Source organism: Poeciliopsis prolifica, unplaced genomic scaffold, assembly GCF_027474105.1.
Source record: "Poeciliopsis prolifica strain line A6 unplaced genomic scaffold, Auburn_PproV2 SCAFFOLD045, whole genome shotgun sequence".
Taxonomy (NCBI): domain Eukaryota; kingdom Metazoa; phylum Chordata; class Actinopteri; order Cyprinodontiformes; family Poeciliidae; genus Poeciliopsis; species Poeciliopsis prolifica.
Window position 1 is genome coordinate 2,000,862 of NW_026562420.1, and position 17,550 is coordinate 2,018,411.

A 17,550-nucleotide genomic window follows, 5' to 3' on the forward strand; every position below is an offset into this window, starting at 1 on the left:
GTTACCCCAGTTGTTTATAAAAATGCTGTACATATCTAGTTTGACTTCATCATTTAGTGTCTAGAAATTCTTCTGTCTCTATAAAAACTCCTGCTCTTTCTGAAACTCCATCTTCAGGAATCATCACAACATGGCTCCTCTGTCAACCCTTTCACAAAGTTTTTACCAGCGTTTCACTGAGAAGTAGCTCCTATAATGAGCAGATAAACAGTTCCACCAGGGGTTTGCTAATTGCTGCTGGCTAGTCTGAAGGAGCTGAGTAGGAGAGTCATGAAGGAGGGCTGCTCTGTGAGGCAGAAGCTCTGACACTGCAGGAGAAGCTGCAAGTTGACTATGTCCACCCAGGTGTTTTACAGAGCTGAACGGTTGCCATGGAGATTCAAAGCAACGCTCCAGGTATATTTTCTTGAGGGAAAACATTATAAGATGAGGCAAAGCTCATCAAATAAAGTGCATTTTACACAGTACTGCTCCTTTAATGGACAAGCTCAGCACATATTTCTCATTAAAAAAAATACTTTTTCAGGTTCAAGTGAATCTTTTTACTGCATAAGTACAAAAGTCCACTGTAAACTTATGACATTTTTTACTATAGAAATATGTGAAAATCAGACTGGATCCATGGATGTGATTCCTACATCAGACCAGTTTAAAGCTCCTCTAGTATAAAAGTATTTCTCCTGACCTTGGAGAAGTCGGCGTTGGTTCCGAGCTGAGGCAGGGTGGAGCGGATCGTGTTGCAGGTGGGGGACACGGCTCCGTTGGTGCAGGCCGGGTCCGACAGGGTGTTGGACAGAGAGGAACGCTCCCCGGCCAGGCTGGTCTGGAGCTTTCCCATTCCCTCCTGAAGGATCTCCAGCGCAGAGCTGACGTTCTCCAGAGCTTCTTTGGTTTCCCGCATGGCTAAAAAAAAAAATCAGAGACACAGAACTTAGTCAGAAACTACATTAAGTCATTATTAAACTACACTCAGCACACTGACCACAAAATCCACAACCAAGATATAACACTATACACTGGTTAATATACAGAAATCAGAATATTATTTATTTTATTAATAACATTCTAATTATGCAATTCATATCATCACCTCCCAAAAATAAAGTTTGTTTTTTTCTTTGCCTTTTTTTTTGGCTTAGACCATTAATTTATGAAGGTGCTGATATGTAAAATGAATTACAAACAATTCATTATTTCTAATAATTCTGATAATCATTGTTTATATCTAACAAATCCAAAATCTAGTTTTTAATAAATTTACCACGTCTTCAGTAAAAAACAAAACAAAACAAACAACAACAACAAAAAAAACACACACAGCTAATCACTGACAACTTGCTCTATTAAAGAAGCTTCACAGAAAAATTTAGTGGAAGGAAAAACTTTGATGAAAGGTTGTTGAAACACGACCTTAAGAGGATTGTGAAGCAAATTTCATAATCCAGGCAAAAGGAGCCTCTACCAAGTACAATCCTTTTTGCTCATCTCATTTCATAAAGCTTTACTTTTAGACGTTTACATTTGGATTTTGATTAAGCAATTAAGCAATTATCTTCAAAATTAACAGAAAAATATTTTGTAATTGATCAATTTGACACATAATCACCTTCCTAAAATAATGGCCCATGTCATTTTTTGCCCAAAGACGATTTAGGCAAAAAACAAACAAAAAAAAAAAACTAAAAAGAAAAACAACCTTATTTTAGGAGATGACGATATGGTTTTGTTTTATAAATTGCATTACAAAGTTTTAACGATTTTCTGGGACGTTTTTAGATGCACCTGCAAAACAAACACAAAGACTGCACTGAGGTCTGTTTCTAACACTCCCACAAACACGACACAAACACGACACAAACACGACACAAACACGGCACCACTGGACCCAGATCTGTCTCCTTTACCTTTAATAGCACTCTCAACTTTTGCTTCAGGTTAACAGAAATGAAAAAGGGGAACCATAGAAACAGGGAAGCAAAAACAGCGACGTGAGGATGTGATTGAATGTGATTACTCGTGTTAATAGTCAATAATGTCAGATGAAAATAGATCACCTCCTGCCATTCTGAGGGCGACGTCCAGCGCAGGAACCACCTCTTTCTCCAGATGGCTGTGGATTCTGGCACCCAGCAGAGGTCCGATGTCTGGCATCACAGTATCACACACACACACACACACACACACACACACACACACACACACACACACACACACACACACACACACACACACACACACACACACACACACACACACACACAAACATCCACACGTCAGGTTTATGACAACATAAATATTAAAGCCAGAGATATTACCGTACAAAAAAAATGTTAATAATCTTACTGTCGAGGTCTGACAGGACTTTGTTCTTGGCAGTGGTGTACTGGGCTGTCAGGTAGTCGATTTGCTGCGGGAGGAAACACACAAACAGAAAATATTATTGTCTTACATGAAACTCTCTGTCTGGATGTGTGTGTGTGAGCGAGAGAGAGAATAGGAGAAAGAGAGGGTACCGCTGGGGTGTTGTTAGCAAATGTCTTCAGGTCCCTCATGTTGGTGTTTATGAGTCTTCGGGTGCTTTTGATCTGAGTGCTGATATTATGGTTGGCTGCATAGGCGACAAGAACTCCCAGACTGAAACACACAGATAAAGACTGGGTCAGATATGCAGCGGCCACAATGAACCAGCAGGAGGCAGCATTGCTGCAAAACGCCAACTTCAACTGAAATCCTGCAGCATCAAGCAAACTAATTATCTTTGAAATTACAGAACGTTAATTTCTTGCAAACTAAAAACCTCTTTAAAAAACGTCAGCACAATAAAACGTGGAATTTCCGGTGTTTATTTTTGTGCTGTTAAACTTCAACATTGTTGTTGCAGTTGTGCAGTTTTTTGTTTTGCTTTGTTTGTGCTTTTTCACTTATTTGCAATTTTGAATTTTCTTGGTGAAATTTGTTGGGCTGGTCTGAAATTGTTAGTCTTAATTCTTGAATGAAATCGACTCCTGATATGTTCATGGTACACATGAAAAAAAAAATTACAGAGCTGATGTTGCTTCTGTCCTTCTCTGCTTAAATTTTTGTCCATTTTAAAAAAAATTTTAGATCAAAACTAAACCACTTGCAATTAAAATGATTTTTTTTGCTTGCTCTTTATGGAAAAGCACATAAGAACGTTGGCATCATCCAAGACTTGCAACATGCACAAAGCAGGATTTCAGAGTATTTTTCATGAAAACATTTCCACCTTTTCCAAAGTCAGATTTATCAGTGTCTCTGTCACTTTTTGTACGGCATAAACAACAAAAATATTAGAATATTGCATCCATCTCCGGATCTTTTGTATGTCCTTCGAAAGCTAACAAAATAATCTACATGTACAGTTTTAAATCAACTCTAGAAGAGTAAACATTTTTTCCTAATCCTTTTTATTTCTTCCACATGATTCCAGAGCTAGAAAATGATTCGGTCAAACTTTCCTTTATTTCTACAGTACTGAATGAATAGTATTGAGAGGTGGGATGGAGTAAGGCCAAAAAATAACTGAGAAAAAAGTTCATGAGAGAACAAATGTCCTCTCAGGCTTTCTGTATGAACATGAGCAGGTTTGTGATATGAAAGGCCTCATTCAGAGGGAAACACAAGGACCTCTGCAGTCAGTCAGTAACACAAAGCGATTCTGTAACCCCAAAAACAAACCATCATTCTACTACTACTTCCTGTCGTCTTCTTCATTGTTTTCAGCAGTGGTAACATTGGGCTGTTGATCATATGACTTTTATGATTTGAAAAATTATTTTTTTGTTGAAGTTTGGACAGTGACAGACACTGATAAATCTGACTTTGGAAAAGGTGGAAATGTTTTCATGAAAAATACCCTGAAATCCTGCTTTGTGCATGTTGCAAGTCTTGGATGATGCCAACGTTCTTATGTGCTTTTCCATAAAGAACAAGCAAAAAAATCATTTTAATTGCAAGTGGTTTAGTTTTGATCTAAAATTGTTTTAAAATGGACAAAAATTTAAGTCAATATGGCTGATTTTGCATATCTTTCGTAGTGCAAAATTGTGAGTTTTATTTTTTTTTTAATCGACGTGTTTCCATTAAGCAAATTTGTTTTCAAAAGTTCAACTTGCACAGTTCTGTGGTTCATGGAATTCAGGTTCATGGAGGATGGTTTAATGTAGGCAGTTTTACATATGAGTCATATTCCTTCCATGTGTTGATGATGAATTCAACTGAATTCCAGTGATATTCAGTACCTCAGAGATGCTTTGTATCCATCCAATGACTGATGCTTTTAAACAACCTCTCCTCTAATTAGTTGGAGTGTTCTTCAGTCTTCACGGTGCAATGCTGCCTGGAATACTAATACTTATGCTAAAATTACTGGAGACACTAACTTTAAAGCAGGTGAATATTTATGCAGTCTCTTAAATATTGTCATTGTTTTGTAGAAATCAGTTTCACTTCGACAGTATAGGAAGATTTTTCTTGTTAATCTTTTTCGTCACAAAAGCAAAATTTTGTTTCTCACGACTATATGTAAAAGCAATAAAAAGGGATGTGAAAAATGGTCAGACGTTTCTGGCGGATAATGTATTAGAGGCAGCGAAAAACTTGAATGCAGATTTTATTTTCAGCAAGATAATGACTTTGAACAGACATACACCAGTTAGAAGCTACAATAAAATGGTTGACATAAAAACCTATTCATTTGCTAGAATTCCCCAGGAAAACTGTTCTGTGATTTCTTTGCTGAAGAAACTGAACACAAATATACATCTACACTTTTATGGGTTGTAAAAAAAAAACCCTTTAAAAACCATGAATCATTTCTCAACCACCGCATGCACTACTTTGAGTTGGTCTGTCAGTGTAAATCCCCAAAAAATAAACTGAAGTTGGTGGTCTTAATGTGACAAGACTCAAAAGCTCTTCCTCTTCACTAAATCTCATGAAGAGGTGAAATAACTGCCTGTTGAACAGAGGAGGAGGAGGAGCACTCACATGATGAAAATGGTGGTGGCGATGAGTGAGGCGGTGAAGAATCCTCGGTGACAGTCCGCGTTCTTCCTCTGCCTCTGATGCATCTCACCGCCACAGTTGTCGCAGCATCGACACATGCAGAAGCAGGTGGCGACGATCGGCGTGAGGACCACGAACAGGATTCCAAAGACGGCGCAGATCAGGAATCCAGACTCATAGTGGATCCACTGCAGAGGGACAAGATGGTTCAGCAGACTGCGACTATGGGTGAAATCTGAGGAGTGAAAGGGTTTACCTGTAGCAACAGGACAACGTTTTCTGGCTGGGAGAGCCACATCGTGGACGGAGGAAGAACAGAAACATAAAACAGGATGAGAATCACAGCAAATATTGTTACTGAAGCAAATTCAGATGATGATCTTGAAGATGGTTATTAACAGCATATTTCGGCTATTGTATGAGTTCCAATGCCCTGAAAAAAACTCTGAAGTTTTGAGACTGAGCTCATAAATAAACTAGAAGATACTTGAACATTTCTGAGTTTCCAAAGTAAAAGTTTTTCTATTTTTGAAACTCAGAAATGTCAAAGATTAATCTAAACATTTCTGAGTTTTCTTCAAGCAATTATTTTGTCTTTACACAGTCAGAAGTTTTCAAGTTTCTCCTAGATAATTTCCAGGATTAATCTCAAAATTTCAGATATTTTATTTTTTGCAAATTTAGCCTTCCTGTTTTTCTTTCAGTGCCCCTTACATGCCTCTGTAAAAACCTCATCCACAAAGCTTTAATGACTGGAGAAAAATGAAGTTTTTCTTACAGTTTTAAACTCTTAAAAGGCAACATACCTTACTCCATTCTTCTACTTTAATTCCTCCCATATTTTGCTGAATGACATTGACAATAAGATCTGAAAGAAAAAAAAACAAACAATTTCTTTATGTAAGTGCTTTGAATGTGCAGACTGTTATGACAATAATAAACACTGATTCAGAGACAGTAGAGCTTAAGGTTTGGGACAAGAAATGAAGCTGAAGTGCGGGGAAAAAATCCATTTATCTGCTCACAAACAGACAGGACAGATTACATGGAATCAGTTTTTTTAATATCCGAGGACAGTATTGTGACGGTGTTTCCTCTTCCGTCAAACAGCTGTGTGTTTACTGAGAGCCGCTTAAAGTGAACCAGCAGGACTCCAGCTAGTTCCAGCTGTCCGTGTGTTTACTGTATGTAGGTCAGCTGATGCTAATCCTACCTGCTGAACGTTGACTCACCTGCTCTGTTACTCAGCAGGTAAACTGATTCCTTCACACATACGCTCCAATTAGGACATCTGCTCACAGTTCATCTGCCAGGCGGTTGAAAAAGTGGCAGATGTTTGTTGATGATCTGAAATGATTCACTTTTTATGTTGATTTCCTCTTTTTTTTCTTTTAGAGGGGTCATTATTGTTTCCAGGTATATTGTTCCTTTTCATAGCAAAATCAAGTAACTGTTACATTCAGCAGAAAACAATATAAATATATATAAAATATGACTTAACAGAAAATTGACTTTGTAAATTAACACTTTGAAATTGGGTCTTTGTCTCTTTAAAAACTCTTTCTCTTTCTGAAACTTGTCCTTCAAGAAGTCATCAGATCACTCTTCTATTAACACTTTGACAAGGTTTTTACCAGCGTTTCACTGAGTAGCTGTTCCTATAATGAGCTCAGCAGACATGCAGTTCTACCACCAGGTGTTTGCTGATTTCTGCTGGCTAGTCTGAAGGAGCTGAGTGGGGGAGTTATGAGGGAGGGCTGCTCTGAAACTTGGAAACTGCAGCTCAGAGGAGGAGCTTCGACTTCGAAGTCAGGGCTAGGTACACCCAGGTGTTTTGCACAGCTGAATGGTTACCACTGAAGATTATAGAGTTTCCCAAACATGCATACAAGAATCAATGACACACCTCAGGTATCTTTTTCAAAAGTTGATTTTACATAATACTGTCCCTTTAAATAATTTTTTCAAAAGGTTACTCAGGGACAAATAACTAGTTACTTTCCACCTCCATGTGCTTCTGGAGTCATTTTAGTAAGCTGGGAAAGTTTCATCGTTGTTTTGTGTTTGATCTATTTGTGGATTATGACTCTTAGTGGGGTCTGTTGGAGGACCAAAGCCTCAGAAATGAAGTAACCCTGTCTAGACTCATCTGTCCTTCAGCGTCTTTCAATCAGGACTTCATGTGTTGCATTTTGAGGTCTTACTGCCTGCTTCATGTTGTCAGTCAGGCTCTATTAAAGTGAAATCTACATGTCAGGCAGTATGAAAAGTGGATATGAAAAGTGAAATGAAGTAAAGTTTATTCGTGTAGCACATTTCAGCGACAATGTTCAAAGTGCTTTAGCACTTAGTTATCAATTTAAAAAATAAACAATAAACATTATATTCTGTCAGATGCTATCAACAAAATCATCAATACACATCAAATACATTGATCAATGTTCCAGTTGCAAATCGAAGGCAGCTCTGAACAGGTGGGCTTTTAGCCTTGATTTAAAGGAACTCAGTGTTCAGCTGTTTTGCAGTTTTCTGAAAATTTATTCCAGACTAAGCCAAGAAATGTGATTTGTCACTGATAATTTATAGTTCAAGAAGAAGTTATTTCTTTATATACTAGTTAGAATATTTTTTTTTCACCCTTAGTTGTTTAAATCACCCTTTGAAAACTGACTTTTGTTCACTAAGGTCATCTATGATATTATTAATTTCGTCCATAAAACATTCAAGTGTCAAGAAACCAATTAAATGTTTTATGTTCACCCTTTTTCCTGATTTACCATTAGACAATGTCAAGTTTAATTGAATTATCAGATGTCTTAAATATATCTGTAAAAGTACAGTCCTGAACAGAAACACAGTAAATTATTTAGGTGATTAAATTATTTTACAGCATAAAAAATAACACAGAAGGTGTAAACAAACAGAGCAAGCAGATGGAGGCCAGTTTATCATGTGAACGCTGACACAGCTGTCACCATCAGAGGACTGAAAAGTGACCCAGATTAACCCCAAGGATGCTTAGCAACGGCCTATTCTTACCAGACCCAAGTATTGACACTTTTCTTAACTTACACACAGATTCATCCATCCCGATGGATGACAATAGAATCAGTTAAATCTTTGAAACTTCAACCAGTAACTTCTCAAAAGTGTGAAAAAAACTACAGTGATTCTATTTACAGACATCTGATTTTAGCATTTTGTTCTCTCCGGATGTTCATCGCAGAGCTGGTTTAAAAAATTCTGTCTACTAATTTTATTGACTTGTGAAACTGTTACCGCTAAAATCTGGGAAAATGTTTTATCTTTGAAAAATACCAGAGTTGCATCAATCAACCAGCAGCAGATCCAAATCTGACAATCAAGTCTTCACTGGTGTGGATCTGAGATTGAGAAAATAGTTGCTGTTTTTCTTTTCCTTTTCTCCAAACTCATCAAATTTGAGAATTCCCACCATTCCAAGGCTGTAAACACACCAGCCAAACTCCTGTACCTGGAGGCACTTGCTTATGTCAGAAAACATGAGATGACGTTTAGGAATCATCTGTGCATAAATAGGAATAATTCTACATAACTCCATTTTCTGTTTGATAACAAAACATTCCAGATAAAAAACATTCTGTTTAACAAAATATTTCAAGTGAATATAACTTAATTCTTGGTTGTACTCATCTGAAACAAGGGGAGTAAATTTTGGATAAAAAATTGCTTGATAACTTAATGTATTTAAGTTGAGTCTATGCAAAAAAAAAAGAGTACTTGATTGGCCAACAAGGGATCCCACAATGCATTGTTTCACCACCAACAGCGACTAATTTAACTTCTTTTTATTTGCCACAAAAATTAAATTAAAAATGTTTAAGGTGAAAAGACAGACTCCAAAACTTTGTAAAGATTTGTGTAATTTAAGTAATCACAATATACTCAACTTTATTAAGTTACGCTAACTAAAATTGTGCATATTACTCGTTATTTTTTAAAATTATTTTTAAGTTTTAATTACTTGACTTTTTTTTTATTGACGAGTTTGCATATTTTTTTTAAAGTAAACTGCACTTCTTGTGTTTTACAGTGTACAACCTACATCAAAGAACCTCTAACCAGTACTGGCTATAGCCAGGCTAATCAGGGCGTCTCTAAATACTGTTTTAGCACCTCAGATCAACTTCTGTAAATTCTCCACGATACATTTAATCTCGTCCTAATAAGCCTTTCTTGTGAGTTTAACGAAAAGCAACAGTGGTTTTGGATATTTCTGGGACCATCTGGTTAATCCTCTCAGCTCCATCCACTCTTCAGAGTGAAAACAGATTTTTTTAGCTTTTCTTTGGTTGCTGTGTTGGCGTGCGTTAGAAATTTGTGCCACTGCGGAGAACATGGCAGACGCCGCCGGCGGAAAACGCTGCGGCTTACTCTGCAGCTATGAGCATATCTGAGTGGTGCCGGTGCCACCTTTTGTTGCTCAGCTGCTTAGCTAGTGTAAGCCACGTAGGGGAGTAAAGCTTAGACAGCTTAGTTCAGTGACCCCTTATAAGAGGTAACTACTGTTACAGAAGGGAGAAGAAAGGGACAAACAACCACCAGAATCAGACATGGAAGGTCTGAACGCAGCAGGAACTTGCAGAGCCACCATTTTCTGCAGGTTTTCACACAAAATCTGCCTGCGATCCTTCTTTATGGCTGCCGTATTTCATCACTTTATCAATATCCAGCGTTGTTTTGTAATTAATAGCACACACAGCTTTAATATGTAAATCAGAACCTAAAACCTTCTTACTGCAAAGTATAAAAATAGGCACAACACAATCCTCCACTCTGACCCGCTTGGAGAGATTACTGGGAGGTGTGGACGGAGCCTGATGCAACCTCAGCATCCATATGTAAACTGCAGTAACATCACTCAGCTTCACGTAGCAACAAGAACGCTTCTGAAAACACCTTTCAATGAATTAACAGCTAATAGTCTTCAAGTAAATTATTCAAGTGGTTTTTCTTGTATTGTAGATCCAGCAGAATGAAGTTAAAGACCAGTACTAAGTTAAAAGTGTTTCGTGTTAAAGGTGTTTATGAAAAAAAAATGTTATTGACATATTTGTTTAATTTATCATTATGTCATGACATAATAATAAATTATATCACCAGGCTCCTCTTGTGCCCGGTGCTACCAGTAGCAACCAATCAGAGCCAGGAGGAGGGTCTTTGTGCTGCCAATCACTCTCATGCTCACCCCTCCCACTTGTTCTCTGTCATATTGCAGCTAGTTCACTGCTACATAGCCTACCATGAATGCTAATGCTAGTTAGCATGGCCACTGATGAAAGCAAACAGTTTTCCTGGAACGGTAAATTGTTTCTCCACCATTAGCACATAAATGTCTGCATTCTTCCATATTTTTCCTGATAGAAAATACCGCTGGCTCAGTACTTATCTCTGGCTTTCTCTTTCATGCTGGATCTAGCTGTTGCTGCCTTTAATAAAGCATACTTCCACGTACATTATTTGTTCCCGTTTTTCAAAAAAACTACTTTCAGTCCTGTGTGTTTGTCCCTTCTGTGGACAGAGCCATTATCTTTTACTGCCATCAACTTGATCTGCTATCAACTAACACCTTCTATTTAATTATAAATTGCCCTTGGCTCGATGTTTCCTTTATTAGCTTAATGTTAGAGCTGTTGCTGTCTTTAATTTTGCTCATTTTATTTGCGCTTCTTTCTAATAAAAGGCATTGCTGGCCCAGAGCTCTTGTGCTCTTGTTCTTTGATGGAGCGACTGCTTCCATTAACCCTGACTATTTTTGTTTTTTGTTTCCTATAAAAAGTACAGATGGACCAGTGCTGCTTTTTCCCCCTCCTGCTCTCTGCATCCCCAGGCAGATGGCTGCTCATCCTGAGTCAGACATCTCTGGATGGTTTTTATAATAGTTCTAAAGTCCTTTCACTGGCTCCCTGTAGCTCAGAGAATAGACTTTAAAAACTGTTGTTAGTTTATAATTCACTGAACGGTTTAGCATCACAATACATTAAAGAGCTGCTGCTGTATCAACCTTCCAGATCTCTCGGGTCTTCTGGCTCTGGTTCTGGTCAGAACCAGGACCAAACTTGGAGACGCAGCATTCAGCTTCTATGCACCACAAATCTGGAACAAACAAGAAAACTGCACAACAGCTGAAGCACTGAGCTCCTTTAAATCAAGGCTAAAACCCCACATGTTTAGAGTTACATTTGATTATTACTAACTGGAAAATATATAATTATGGACTTGAGTTTCCATTATTTCTCCTTATTATACTCCTGTAATGTTATGTTTTCTGTTTGTTTAACTGCACAACTAAGCTTGACAATGATCAGAAAACTGTTCCTTTGTACCGTCACTAAATGCTTACAAAGTCAACTACTGAAGGTGCCGGCCTGGATTAGGATGTGGAGATGGAAATGTGGCTCTAAAATCCAGACATGCTGCCCAATTTCTGCCAGAGATACAATCTTATCTGGACGTTGAATCGGGATGAGACTGAAAAGAAGCTCAGCTATGTTTTTCTTGAGTTAATTGACTCTCACATTTCATGATTTGTTTTACCAGCAGAAATGTTCTATGAGCTACAACGTTTTAAGGTTGTGGGAGGAGAGTACATTTCCAACACCCACTGTGAGCTGAAGCAGAACCAACGTGATGAGTAATATATTCCACGATGCTAATTCATTGACTTTAAGTGCGAATGAAATTCTAAAAGAGAACAAACTGAATGTATGAGCAGCAAAGAGGCAAACAAGCTCATTATATAAGAAGTCCTCATCTTTGTTCAATAAGTGTGAACAGTAAACTTTGTCAACTTTTTAAGTTCTTCCTGATAAACATGTCCAAAACTAATCACAGTAATTAAGTGAAACGGACCAACACCAGCGTATGACCCACTTTCTGTGTGCCCAGCCATGTGTGTGTGTGTGTGTGTGTGTCATTGTGCCATCTGTAACAGTGGTGTATCAGCCCACTGTTAGCATTAGCCCAGTGGATGCTAATCCCCTAATCCAGCCTGTGTGCATCTAAGAGATAAGAAACCGACTCGCCTCTAAGAGAAAGAGGCTGACATTCCTCCTCGCGGTGAAATGAACCTTCACCAAGATTTATTTTATATTTAGGTGTGAAGCAAGAACAAAGAGAATATTTTTGAAGAACTCCTAGCATGCTTGTTTTTTTGGGGGGGGGTTTGTATTGACTTGACTTTCTTTGCTCTTAACATCAGTTTGACTGAGCTTTTCCTGTGTTCTTTGGGATAACAAAACACCCAAAACTCACTCACTTCCTGTGTAAGTAGCAGAAACCATCCCTGTTCCATATTTCATATCAAAACTCGATTACACAATTTTCTAAATACTAAAGTTCACTGTGAATTTTTGGCAGATAAATTCATAGATTGTAAATCCATAAATCCTGACAGAGATCCGGATGGATGGATGGATGGATGGATGGAAACAGTCAGGGTTGGTAAGCTTATTTGATCAACTTGTACAACTTTTCAATGGCTATTTTCTCATGTTTCTTCTCATATTTCCATGGGAACCACTGGTTTTCACAGCAAAGTAGTTCAAGACAAGATAGTGCTCATCACTTTACTTGTGCTCACCACCAGAGAGAGAACTAAAACATGCAGGATCCCGGCCCTCGAGGACCGACTTTGGGCACCACTGGCCTACAGTATCCCTGAGCTACTTCAAGGCATTAAAACCAAATTACTGTACATTTTGAACTTCTCACTTTTCATATGTAAAATCCTAACCTAGTGATGCTGAATTATGTAAGGAAACAATCTACAATTCTGAAATTATTCTTTCAATTACACATTTTCAAGAGTCACATTTTTTTGCCTCAAAAAAAAAAAAAAAAAAAAACAAAGTTTGAACAACTCGAGGAGGACAACGTGAACAAACTATGCACTAGAAGTCTGCCATATTGTCTCGTTTACAGTAAAACTCGTTGATATGTTGACAATGGCGAAAAAATCAATAATTTCAAAGATAAAAAGTCTTGAGCTAAAAATAATTTTCAATTTCTGAAGTTGTTCTCTTGATTAAAATATGCTTTAACTGTTTCAGTCTAATAGGACAAGAGAACGTGGCATTGTTCTTACACAGTCTTCTAAACCTTATTAGTGTTTCATGTTCACATTTCAACTTCATATGTATTGATATTGTTAACATAATCTTGAGCAATATTTCAGAAGGAAGTTTTTCTCTGGCTTTTCTCTGGTTTTGTTCTCGTTTATTGACTGACACCTGGAACTGTTCAGACTGGTAATTTATGCTACATTTTATACACAAACTCCTTGTTTAAATATAATCTGAAGGAATTTGACACTGTATGGAACCTCATGGAAATGTTTGAAATAAATTTTCTATTTGTTCAAACAGAACTTTCCTCTTGTCAGTTACATAACTTCAATAGAATCTCCAGATTATTTAAATAGTAAAATTGGTCACTGAATCAAATCATGACCCTAAAAATTGGAATCAAATCGCTGGACACTGAAAACTTGCATCTCTAATTTTCTCCACTGTTTGTTCATTGAGTGTCAAGAAATATAAAAATATGATTAAATGCACTTACTGTGAGCAGTTCAGTGGTAAAAAATGACACTTCTTCATGCTGTGCTAAAGATGAATGTTGCAAATAGAAATGTTTTTTAAGTGTGTGTTGGTCTATGATTACTGTCACTCAGTCACAGACACCTAAAAATAAGTAATAAATAGTTCTTATTGTCACTTTTAGTGTTATCACAATACCACAACAAAATATCCTGCTGAGACTTGAAGTCCATATTGTCCACCCTCGTCCTCATCCTTTGTTTCCCTGATTTGCTGACACACACCACTAGCTTCTAGCTCCTAATAATGTGGTCCTGTTTGTGCTGCAGGTGAGCTTGTTTACTTGTTAATGGCTCAGAGAGTTTGCCAGTTCAGGTAGCAAGCAGGTGAGACTGATCTGCTGCACTCCTTAAGCAGCTCCAAACACCTCAGAGTCCGCCTGTGTGCGTTCGCCATAACTTTACATGCTTCTGATATGTAATGCGGGCGTTGACGTGCCCCTCCAGGTGGTCCGTGTATTTGTGTGTGTGTGGGGACGGTGAGTCACGCTGGAGAGTCCGCAGCAGTGGCAGCATATGGCCCGGCGGATTAAGGTATTACGTGGTGATGCAGGTGACAGAGAAAGCCTCCTTTAAGCACTGATTTTGCTAATTGCTTACCGAGCCAGCGTCTATAACACTGGACACCAAAATGGCAGCAACTTAAAACCTTCAATCCAATTGCCCGGTGCCATCCTCCAACGTGACCTCTTGTAGTTTTACGCGCAAAACAAACTGCGTTCAATTGTTAGAACTCTGAACACAGAGAGAAAGGCCGAGAGGTCTGAAACCTGATCACCGGTCAAACCAGGGAGTGTTCACTTATGGACTGTGATGGCAGCTGTGTTACCAGGACAAATCTTTGTCTAAATTCTACTGAGGTTGAAAAAAATCCTTTGCCAGCTGGGGAGTTTTTCGTTAAACGAGAAATTCAATAAAAATCACATGTGATTAAGTTTGTTCACTTTAAAAGCCATTAATAACCATTAATAATAGTCATAATTAGGCCTGTAACAAAAACCAATTGTCCCAAAAGTTTTTATGATAAATAATAACACTGAAAACATGTAATGGCATAGTAATGCAAGAACACCTTTGCAAAGATCAATAAACTCTGACTTCTAATGAGCATTTAAAACTGTAACATATCCCCAAATAAATTAACGAGACAACCAAAACAACAACAACAACAAAAATGAATAATAACTCTTTGTAAACAAATGTCCTACAGCAACGGGGCTTGTTGAGACCAAAGCATCAAATTGAAAACTTTTGTCATTCAGTTTTTGGAAAAGAGAAAAACAATAAATCGTCAAATGGAAATGATTGAGCTAGTTTTAATTTATGATGTGATGAATTGAATAATTGTTTATTGTAACAGGCCTAAACATAACTCAGGCTTGGCATCAGCACTCATTGTCTATCAGTCATTAGAGGAGATGTTTGTGTGACAAACCCCTCATTCCTGGGAATGGCTACGTTTTAGGGATGATATTCTCTGATTTTACAGAGAGTTATGGCTTTAACACATTGGAATGACGCGACTTCTATCAACTGTGTGATGGTGTGAGAGCTCTGGAGGAGCCAGCTGCAAATTGTCTGAAAAAAACAAAAAAACAAAGCAAACTATCATCCTCCTACTGCTTCCTTCTTGTTTGTTGTTTCCACTAGTAGTAACATCCACCTGTTGATCACGTGACTCGTGCAATGAGTTTCCTTTGCAGCTTTGCAAAATACGTCTATTTTTATATGACTAAAGATCCACCTCATCCTACCGCAAACATTTGTGAGATGTGCTTCCATTAAGCAAATGGATTTTTGTAATTCCACGTATTTTACCTCATGAGCGGTGACTTTTGAACTGACCTGGCCGAGGAAGATCTGTATACTGTGCAAATACATCCTGTCACTGTGGTTTGTTTTAGGACTCGGCTCGTTTTTGGACTTTGCTCTTTTATATATCACAATGGTCTTTGAGGTATGTTTTAGCAACTTTTTTAAAATAATTTTTAACCAGGAAAATCTGCAAACACCATACATTACGCAGCTTAGTCTCTTCCAAAGACCCATCATACCATCACATGGGTCCAGGATAAAATGCATAAATGACTGACTTATATAACAGCTACACCAGCTCCTTTTATCACAAATCCAAATGTTCAAATATGATCAATTTACCGCAGCAAATATGCCACTAAAAAACAAATAATCTTTTGATGATTCAGTTCCGTATGTAAACTACCATGAACTTTACATGTATGGAGGTTTCAAAGTGTCACAATTAAAAGAGTAAATAAATAACCATACTACTATGAATTATAGCATATCTAAATATTTTTTATATATTTTGATATTAAAAAAATATGTTTTTTTTTTTTTTTGCCCTGCACACTCTTTGGACTTTTCCCCATGCTTTAATACAAATACACTGGAAACCAGCCAGATTTATAACTTAACGATCAAATTTTACTTCATTACCACCTTATAACACTCAGTTTGGCTTTGGCCCTTCAGTTCAAATCGCCAACTTGATTATGTCAGAGATTTTAGTTCTGTTGTTATTTTATGCAGATAAGTGCTTCATTTCTTATTTTCTGTCTTTCTCTCTTTCTTTCTTTAATTATTTCCTTCTCTTTTTTGCATTGATAAAAACTTTGTGGTGGAAAAATTAAACTAGGAAAAAAAAACATTTTTTTTAAAGTCAATTCTATCTAGTAATAAAGCTACTGTCTGTTTATTTAGACTTCATAATACCTGAATGAAGTCTATTAATGATAAGAAGTCAGCCTGCATTGTGAGAATGGAGGAGCAGATGGAGTGATAATATTTTAATCTCACCTTTGGGGAAAGAGTTTGGTTGAACCACGTATAGAAACGCGTGGACCATGTGGAAAAGGATTCCGATGGTCCCCGGCTCGTAGTAAGCGTGGGTATTATAAACCGCTGCGGGAACAAACCCAAAGTCCAGCGGCTCCACCGGCGGAGGGGAGCGCTGCCTGCGGGGGTCGGCCCTGACCTCCGCCCGCTGACCTTCCCTCTCTTCCGCCTGCTGCTCTGCGCAGGTGGCCCCCCACCAGAGCAGCAGGACGAGCCACCGCGTCCACAACATGGCTCAGAGACGAAGAAGAAGTGGGGGGAAAAAGCACCAGAAGACCAGAGACCCAGTGGACACCCTGCTGTCCCAGTCAGGTTGGAGAGCGCGGCTGACACCTGTTCCTCCCGCAGGACCGGAAACACCTTTAACATCCAGCGGTCGGTCGGTGAGGAAGCAGCCGCTAGGCTCTGGTCGTTCTCCTCCACGGACTCATCATGGACATCCTTCCCGGAGGACCTGCCGCGGTGTGTGGGGTTCTCACTCTGCCAGCCGGTGTCCTCGCGTTCACCGGACCGACCGCGAGCTCAGAGCAGCCTAATCTCACACGTGCACGGACAGAAAGGGCTCAACCGCGCTCGTGCCCGCTGGAAAATTCGATGCGCGCATCTGCGGCGCGTGACCCGGAGCGTCCACTTGATGATGGAGACAGAAAACATTTAGTATCAAAGATGAGCTGAGCAGATAGAAAGACATGCATTTTCAAATCCTCAGGGGGAAAAAGTTATTCAAAGCAAATAAGAAGAAACAAGTTTGCCAACAATTACTAATTTTCTTATATTTTTCTTATTGGAGAAAAAAAAAACTAAACAGCTGTTTCACACGTTAAGATTATTTTCAACCTATATTTCTAAAGCCTACAGTCTAATGTTGCAGGAATTTGCTTTGGTGTGATTATTTGCTACATTGTGCTGCTTTTGTTCTACAAGCTGTCTAAAGCTTACTTTTCTAGATCATAATGTTCCAGTTTCTCTGTGGTTTCGGACAGATTCATACGTCTGCAAGCAGGAAAGGATTTTGTCACCAAACTGTT

At 38.3% G+C, this 17,550-nt stretch overlaps 1 protein-coding gene across 9 annotated transcripts in view; it reads right to left on the minus strand.

The window, feature by feature from the left end:
- The window catches only part of prom1b (prominin 1 b), a 28,070-nt gene extending 11,007 nt beyond the window's left edge, over positions 1–17,063 (minus strand). For 6 of the 9 annotated variants that reach the window (XR_008607854.1, XR_008607851.1, XR_008607852.1 and 3 more), the window contains exons 1-9: positions 16,484–17,063; positions 5,835–5,896; positions 5,285–5,311; positions 5,011–5,216; positions 2,514–2,634; positions 2,344–2,407; positions 2,055–2,144; positions 1,905–1,928; positions 686–903 (exon numbers count right to left, since the gene is read on the minus strand). Coding sequence is in view for 2 of the 9 variants with exons in the window: in XM_055056608.1 (XP_054912583.1) it covers positions 686–903; positions 1,905–1,928; positions 2,055–2,144; positions 2,344–2,407; positions 2,514–2,634; positions 5,011–5,216; positions 5,285–5,311; positions 5,835–5,896; positions 16,484–16,754 (1,083 nt within the window). In the remaining 7 variants the exon portion in view is untranslated. The remainder of the gene's footprint in view (positions 1–685; positions 904–1,904; positions 1,929–2,054; positions 2,145–2,343; positions 2,408–2,513; positions 2,635–5,010; positions 5,217–5,284; positions 5,312–5,834; positions 5,897–16,483) is intronic. The other 3 variants (XR_008607855.1, XR_008607856.1, XR_008607853.1) reach the window with 1 other exon arrangement.
- Positions 17,064–17,550: the final 487 nt, after the last annotated feature.